Source organism: Pteropus vampyrus, unplaced genomic scaffold (assembly GCF_000151845.1).
Source record: "Pteropus vampyrus isolate Shadow unplaced genomic scaffold, Pvam_2.0 Scaffold323, whole genome shotgun sequence".
NCBI lineage: Eukaryota > Metazoa > Chordata > Mammalia > Chiroptera > Pteropodidae > Pteropus > Pteropus vampyrus.
In genome coordinates this window covers 680,866-689,341 of record NW_011889104.1, presented here as the reverse complement: position 1 = coordinate 689,341, position 8,476 = coordinate 680,866, and the positions used below count along the sequence as shown (strand labels likewise).

Below are 8,476 nucleotides of genomic sequence, written 5' to 3'. Positions count from 1 at the left end.
TTTGTCCTCTGGCCAGGCTACCTCTGTGCCATGTTTCCAGGGCTGTTTGCTCCAGGCCATCCTGTACATTGTTCTGGCTCTGGGCGTTAAGTTCAGAGTGGGGTGTCATGAACATTTCATAAATGCAGCAAAAACTGAACAAAAATCTAAATAAGTTACAAAGGAAAGTAATGAGATGGAGAAGGAGGAAAGGGAGGGTATCTACTGAGACTCCTTTGTCAGCCTTCTTCACACTCTGCCTCGGGGACTTGGAGACCCTGAGTGGGTGGTGGCTCTGCAAAGCCACTGTTCGCAGGAGGCTGCCTGCAGCATCTGCGTGTCCCCTGAGGAGGAGTCGGGAGACTTTGGGAGCAGTGACAGTGATTAGGGAGTGACTGCCATAACACGGGGTGATGTGCAGGCTTGTTTGTGGCCTGGCAGGCCTCTAACAAAGTGTCACGTCCAACTTACACGTCCGATTTACGCGAGCCAAGGCGAGAGTGCGGTGAGGAGCGTTTGACCCTGCCATGTACCAGCATCTTAAAAGAATGAAGGCAGTATTAGAGGTTGTGTTTTCAAAAAATCACTTCTGACATGTAGCAATTTATACCTAAAGTTTCAGGAAGCACAAAAGTAAATTGCGGGGGCGGGGGTTGGGGGGTGAAAGAAAGCATCTTCTGGGAAACCCCCGGCTTGCAGGAATTGATGGCACTTACTAACGTGTCACTGAGAAGCCCCTCGCCCTGCGGTCTTTGTCCTGTTTCTGGGGTCGGCGAGCACAGGTGGGATCAGCCTTTCCTCTCAAAGGTCCTATAGGTCACTATGCTGTCTGTGGTGGCTCTTGTGTCATCTGGCCCTGTCACCCACCTCTGTCCTCTTAGAGGAGGAAGATGAAGGGTGAGGTCTCTGGTTGTGTGCCCTCTTTAAAAATTCTGCTGGCTTATTTAGATTAATTGATACCTCTGTCCTTTTGTTGATTACTTCTTTATTGGTAAAATATACCTCACATAAAACTTACCATTTCACCCTTAAAAAAGGTTAAAAAGTGTGCAGTTAGTTCGGTGCTATTAAGTACAGTGGTCTTTCGTATCCCCAGAGGATGGGCTCCAGGACCCCTGTGGACACCGAAACCCACGGGTGCACAGAAGTGGCACATGACCTGTGTCTGCACAGGTGATGGCGGGGCGTGTGCATGCCACTTCAGGTGCGTGGGTTCAGCCTAGCACTCGGCATGTGGCAACCTCAAGCTCCGCTTTTTGGAACTTTCTGGAATTTTTTTTTCCCTGAATTTTTTCAATACGCATTGGTTGACTCCATGGGTGTGAAACCCACAGATGCGAGGACTGACTGTGTGCTCAGGCTGTCATGCAACCATCACCACCACCGTCTCCAGAACTTTTTCATCTTCCCAAACCTAAACTCTGTCCCCATAGAACACTCACTTGCCATTTTCCCTTTCTTGGCCCCTGGGACCCCATTCGGCTTTCTGTCTCCATGGCTTCGACTGCTCTAAGTACCGCATGTAGGTGGAATCGTACCCTATTTACCCTTTCATGACTGGCTTATATCATTTAGCAGAATGTCCTCAAGGTCCATCCATGTAGCCCGTGTCAGGATCCTCTTCCTTTTGAAGGCCGGATAGCACTCCACTGCATGGGGGTCCCCATTCATCTGCTAAGGGACACTTGGGGTGTTTCTTGGCTGCTGTGACTCATGCTACTGTGAACATGGGTGTTCAAGTGTGTCTTTCAGGTCCTGCTTCCAATTCTTTTGGGTGCACACTCACAGTGGGGTTGCTGGGTCATAAGGTGATTCTATTTTTAGGTTTTTGAGAATCTGCCATACTATTTTCCTGTTGATTGCTTTTTAGATGGGCTGCATCTTATGCTTGTATGGTTGTGGGCCACAAAGGCTCACGGCTGCTCCCGAGAAATGGTTTCCATGTCTCTTGTCATGTTGACCCAGAACCCGCATGATGGAATTGGGTCCTCCTGGCATGGAAGAGGAGACCTTGGGAAGCAGGGTTTGGGACTTCAGGTTCCGGTCGCCAGGTCTGTTTCCAGAATTCCGACAGGAGGGCCCGGGCCAAGAGAGATGGAGAAAACCTAGCAGCGTGCTGTTCAGGTGGGGGCAGGGTGAGGAGACCGGAGGAAGCCAGAGCAGCTCCCAGATGACAATATTGGGAGGGTGGTTCACTCATGAAGGGGAACAGACTAGGGAGAGTTAAAGGACATGAGTGTGGGTGGGTGAAGGAAGTCACTGAGATCCTTTAGTGAGCAGGCTGCTACAGACCCATGAGCTCTTGTGTGGCCGGCGGGCCTGGAGGCCTGCAGGAGGCCTGGGCTCGTTTCCGTGTATGTGCACTGGTGTGTCAGCCATCATGACCACGTTCAGGGCTAAGACCCCCGACCCTGACACGTGCACACCCAACCTCCCCCGCTCCTATCGCAGCCATGGGGGTCAGCCTCTCTCTCTGCTGGACCTGTCTGTGTGTGTGACATCCTGTGGGGTGGGTGCTGAGGGGTCGGGAGTGGAGAATGGCGCTGTCCCATCCCGAGCAGGGAAGAGTGTCTGCTGTGACCAACTGGGCATTTGACAACAGGTCCTGCACACACTTTATTTATCGTCACGGTGTTTTCATTTATTTGTGTAAAGTCAGGTCATTTTCTCAGTGGAAAATTGTCTCTTGCTGTTCATTCCTCACTGTTCGACTTGAGGTTTTCAGGTGGAATCCACATGGTGGTGACAGATGGGTAACCCCAGACGCGCCCTTTGCAGATAACAGCTCTTGGGGCCCCACCGCCCACACAGTGGGGAAATTGTTCCCTCTGCGTGGGTGTTTTGTTTTTTTCTTTTTCTGCAAGATTGAGAGTTTAGATGATCTTCCTACTATCCTAGTGCTGCAGCCTCAAGAAGCCCGATGCCTCCTGGTGGGGACCCCGGCCAGGATGAACCGGGCCCAGAAATGACATGTCGCCTTAGCGCATGCTTCTCTGACAGTGGAGAGGCCTCGGGAGCTGGCGGCATGGGGTTTTGGCACGTGGCACTTAAACCCACATTTCTAAGAAAGGCTCATGAAAGCAGGGAATGAGAGCAGCAGACCAGCCCCTGGCAGAATTGTTGTGTTTTATCTTTCTGTTGGTTGTCTCCCTTTGATCAGTGAGGGATGGAAGCAGTTTCCGTGTGGCTCTAGTTCAGTGGGGCCCATGGGGGCTTGACTCTCAGACAGCATTTCCATCTCACAGCTGACTTCTCTCTGTCAGTACTTAGAGGCCCCAGGGAATGCCGATTGGGTACCTCGTTCAGGCCTGTGTCCTAAACCTGATGTTGGAATTACAGGTACCGACCCCCTAGAAGTCTCTGCAGTCCCCCCAGGGCTGGCGAGGGGACAGGGCAGTGGAGAGCCACACGTGGTTAGAGGTGGGTTGGGTGTGGCTCAAGGCCTGGTCTTAGGCTTGTCTGAAGTGGGAATGCCTCAACACCCAGGTGTGGTTCCAGGCCTGAGCGGCCACCCCAGACTGCCTGTGCTGCCAGGTTTGAGGGACCCAGAGGGCTGAGCCCTGCACGAAAGGGCTGTGTGCTTCCGTTTAGATTAGATTCTGGTTTAGATTAGAAGCGGCATTTAGGGTTCAGAGATGAATTGGAATGCTTAGTGAAGGGACGGGCGGCACCGATGCCCTAGTGGAATTGTCATCTTGAAATCTCAAGGGAGCAAAAGACAAGAAACAGGCCACTGGGTCCGTGGGGCCTTGATCCCCAGTGCTGGCAGACACCTCGCGACTCCCATTTGGAGCTGGTTTGATCTTGTGGCGGCAGCTGGGGGAGACCGTGCTCTCCAAATTTTGTAAAAATAAACAAAGATGCCTCCTGCCCTTTTTCCCCTTCCAGAGAACAGTTGTTTCTGTCACCGAGATTCTCTGCCGACTGTTCCATCTGTCTCTTTTCCAGACTCTGACCAGATTTACACATGGAGTTGCCAAAAATTTTATTCAACCCCAGTGGCATAATCTTCAAAGCACAGCTTTGAAGGTTGCATTTTTTAGATGACCTTAACACAAAATATTGCCCCAGAGAGCAGAATATGAACCCTCACGGGGCATCTGAGTTCTATGTCCTTCCCTAGTGATGTCTGTGAGGGCGTGGCCCGTGAGGGCGTGGCCCATGAGGGCATAACTGTGTTGTCACCAGTGGCCCAGAGCGTGGCCTGAGGCTGTGGGTGTGCTGGGCCAGGGTCTAAGGAGAGCATGAGATGTCCTCCTGTGCCCCTCCACCCCCACCCAGGCTGTAACCATGTCAGGTGTCAAGTCGTTGGTGGCCTTGTCCTCTAAGGACCTTTTGCTTCAGGCTCTTGAACGACTCCTTAGTTAGACCCGCTCATCATGTCTGTTGCCACATCATGGGATGGTCTCCAGGGACTCTCTCATCTACCACCAAGGGGGTTTTTCTCAAATGCAGATCTGATCATACCCCTCCCACTCAGAAGCTTCCATGAGCTTGCATGCCCGGAGAACAGAATTCTGACCCTGAGCCTGGGATTCCAGACCTCATCCCCAGGCCCTGCCTCCCAGCCAGCAGCCTCTCTCATCCCTTGCTTTTGCTATTTCCTTTGAAGAATTAACTCCCCTCCTGTCTTCTGTACATAAACTCCTTCTTGCCCTCCAACAGCCCCTTGATGTCACCTTCTTTTCAAATATTTGTCAAGGGCCATACTCCTTTCTGCTGTTAGGTCTCAGGGCTGCTTTTCAGGCCAGACCCCAAGCCTACATCTTTTCCTTCCTTTCTCAGGCAGCAGGTTGGGGAGGCCGACTGCGTTCCTGTCCCCCACCCCAGGTGTCCCTCTGTATCGGAACATGTGGACTCCACCACCCCGCCCTGAGAGCCAAGGCCATTTGGCAAGGCCGTTCTGTGTGGGTGGGTCTAGGAGGAACCTGTTGGTCTTTCTTTCATAATACCTCTGAAAAATGACTGCTTCTTTACTTTCAAAAGGATAAGGCACCCAATTTAATTTGATCTAGAGATTCAACAGAACCCAAATTAAATGAAACATAAATGTAAATGTTTTATGCATGATAAGCTTATTCAAAAAATGATAAGCTAATTCAAAAATTTATCTGTAAAGGCCAAAGCACTTTTGAAAAAGAGCAAGTTGGGAGGCTGATCGTACCCGACTTCAAGACTTGCTGTAAAGCTACGGTAAACAAGATGGTGAAAAGACAGGTATACTGGACAGTGGGGCAGGAGAGGGTCCAGACCCACGCAGAGATGGTCGATTGATTTTCAACAAAAATGTCAAGGTAATTCAATGGAAAAAGGATAATCTTTTCAATAAATGGTACTGGAATAATTAGGCATCCGTGAAAACCAACCAAACGTAACAACGCAAGCCCTCAACTCATAGCTTAGAAAATGTACAACAATAAACAAAAAAGAGTCATGGGCCTAATGGAGAAGGTGGAACTGAAAACTTTATAGAAGAAAACAGCAGAAAATTTTTGTGACCTTGGGCCAGGCGAAGATTGCTTTGGACACAAAAAGCATAAACTATAAACCAAAAAAGCTGTTAAAATGGATTTTATCAAAATGGAAAACATCTGCCCTTTGAAAACTGCTAAGAAACTAAACGACAAGCCATGAACCAGGACAAAATAGTTTTAAAATGCATATCTGATAAAGGACTGGTATCCAGAATATATACAAAAACTCTTACAACCTTTTAACAAAAAATCAATTTAATGGGCAAAAAATCCTTGAACTTATATTTTACTGCAGAAGAGCTGTAGATGGCAAGTAAGTACATGAAGAGATGTTCAACATCGTCAGTCATTAAGGAAGTGCAAAATAAGGCCACAAGATACCATTACACGTGTATCGGAATGGCTTAAAAAAATCGCACACCGAGAAACAAAAAACAGAAACAAAAACAAATCCCTAAATAACAACAACAAAGGACAGAACCACCTCTGCTCCACCCTGACAATGGCGCTGATGGGAAGGCCAGACTGTGTGGCCACTCTGGATGACACCCCGGTGGTTTCTTAAAGGGTTTGGCCATGCCTTAGCGGGTACTGTGGGACCCAGTGACTGACTCCCTGTTAGTGCTGACACCGAGACATTAACACATTCGCCCATAGTAGCCCCAAACCAAAAACAAGCTCACGTGCCCTCACCAGAGGTGGGTGAGCTGCAGCCCTTGCACAGCGATGGCCTGCCCAGCGGCAAAACGGCGTCAGGCTGAATGAAGGAAGCCAGGTCCGAAGTGTGTGGGCTGTGTTTCCACGTTACGACCTTTCCTGGAAAAGGGAAGCTGGGGAGAAGGCAACAGATCGGCGGCTGCCAGAGCCTGGGCGGGGGACTCGGAAGTGTCGTGAGGGATTTTTGAGGGTGATAAACATATTCTGAATCTTGACTGTGATGGTTACATGACTGTACCGTGGTCTCCTCTTACCCATGGTTTCGCTTTCCGTGGTTTCAATCGTCTGTGGTCAACCGTGGTTCAAAAACATTAAATGGAAAATTTCAGAAATAAACAATTCATGAGTTTTAAATTGTGTGCCGTTCAAGTAGCACGGTGAAATCGTGTGCTGTCTCGCCCCATCCTGCCTGGGATGTGACTCATCCCTTTGTTCAGTGCTGTCCGCACATCGTAGATGCTCCCTGCTGTTAGCCACTTAGGAGCGTTCTCGAGGATCAGCTCCACTGTCCTGGTGACACAGTGTCTGTGTTCGAGTGACCTTCATTTTCCTTGATAATGGCCCCGTAGTGCAAGATCAGTGATGCTGGCAATTCTGATATGCTACCAAGGAGCCGGAAAGTGCTTCCTTGAAGTCAAAAGGTGGAAGTTCTCTGTTTAATAAGACAAGAAAACCATATGCCGAGGTTGCTAAGACCTATGGTGAGAACTAGTCTTCCATTTGTGAAATTGTGAAGAAAGAAAGAGAAATCTATGCTCGTTTTGCTCTCATACCTCAAACTGCAAAAGTTCCAGCCACGAGACGTGAGCAATGTTTAGTGAGGACACAAAGGTGTTGACGGTGTGGTGGGACGCGAATGGAAGACATGTCTGAGTGACAGCAGCCTGTTTCCCTGGGAGCATGGAGCATCTGTGAGGACCTCAGCAAGGGACCCCAAGACAGGGACCTCAGCCATATAACTTATTACAGTAGATCATTATAACCGTTCTGTTTATCATTATTCTTGTTACTCCCTTACTGTGCCTGATTTATAAGTTAACCTTGATCACATGTATGTGTGTGTAGGAGAAAGCACAGGGTTCAGTGCTGTCCACACTCTCAGGTGTCCACGGGGGTCTTGGAATGTGACCCCCATGGATAAAGGGAGACCACTGTATGTGTTTGTCAAAACTCAGAACCGTACCCCCTAAAATGGGTAAACTTGACTGTAATTGAATTACAGGGCAGTGAACTTGAATTAGAGAGAGCTGAGGTGGGGGATCCTGGGCCATGCCTTGTGTAGAGGCCACCTTGCCTGAGGCCACAGTGAGAGTCCATGTCCACGTGTCTCTGGGTGAGGACTCAGGTACTTTGCATGTGGAATCACGTTGTGTTTGGCATGCTGGCATGAGACATAGATTCACCGTTTTGCTTGCTTTGGCATTTCCCATGAAGGCGAGTTGTCCAGTGTGTAACTGCATGTGTTTGAACTCGCCCGTCTTTCTAGGGCTTTCTGTGTGGCCCAGCTCACAGGTGTGGTCAGGCCTTTGTCAGTGCGGACTTTGCAGACAGAAAAGTGCTCGAGTGAGGCCCTTTCTGTGGGGGATTCCATGGAGGCAATGGGGTCTACCGTTGTTTTCTTCTGTAGAGGCTGCTGCCGAGGCTGCCGATGGGTCTGTAGTCTGAGGTCACTGAGCCTGTAGGGACTGAGATGACATGTGGGTTTGGCTTGCTTCCCTCCACTGCATGCCTGAAGACATGGTCCAGGAGGCTCTGCCTACCTCATCCACTTGGAGAACACACTGGCCAGTGGCTGCTCTCTGCCCAGAGACCAGGAGCTGGGTGTTGCTGTTGGCAGATGTCACCATGACAAAGTAGTGAGAAAGCAGCTCTGTTTGCCCTAGTCACCGAGGGGAATGTGGCAGGTGTGGTGGGCAGCGGGCAGGGCACCAGGCACCTGGTGAGCAGGCCACCTTGGGGCTAAGGGCTGACAGAACAATGAGCCTGCACAAAGGCCATCAGCACCTTCCTTGTGCTGAGAGGAGCTGGCACCCTGCCAAGTGTGAGGGCCAGCTCATGGGCCACTGTCAGTGTTTATGACAGAACGGCCCGACCTGGGAGGTGCAGGGTCTTTTGTGCCTGACCTGGCCTGGACCATACTATCTGTCCAGTGGGTTGGGGACAGTGGGCATGCAGTTGGTTATCTGCATTTCATGGGAGAAGAGCCCACTGAGGCCCTGCTTGTATCTCTACTGAGGGGTGAAGACTGAGGGTCTCCAGCTGGGCCAATAGGGGCCTGGTTCACAGGCTTGTTTTCCACAGCTTCA

At 50.1% G+C, this 8,476-nt stretch overlaps 1 protein-coding gene across 1 annotated transcript in view; it reads left to right on the top strand.

Annotated features, from left to right (window-relative positions):
- The window catches only part of ACOXL (acyl-CoA oxidase like), a 212,965-nt gene that overhangs the window by 42,219 nt on the left and 162,270 nt on the right, over positions 1-8,476 (top strand). Inside the window, exons 9-10 of the mRNA XM_011377879.2 lie at positions 3,796-3,823; positions 7,676-7,682. Of these exons, the coding sequence (XP_011376181.1) occupies positions 3,796-3,823; positions 7,676-7,682 (35 nt within the window). The remainder of the gene's footprint in view (positions 1-3,795; positions 3,824-7,675; positions 7,683-8,476) is intronic.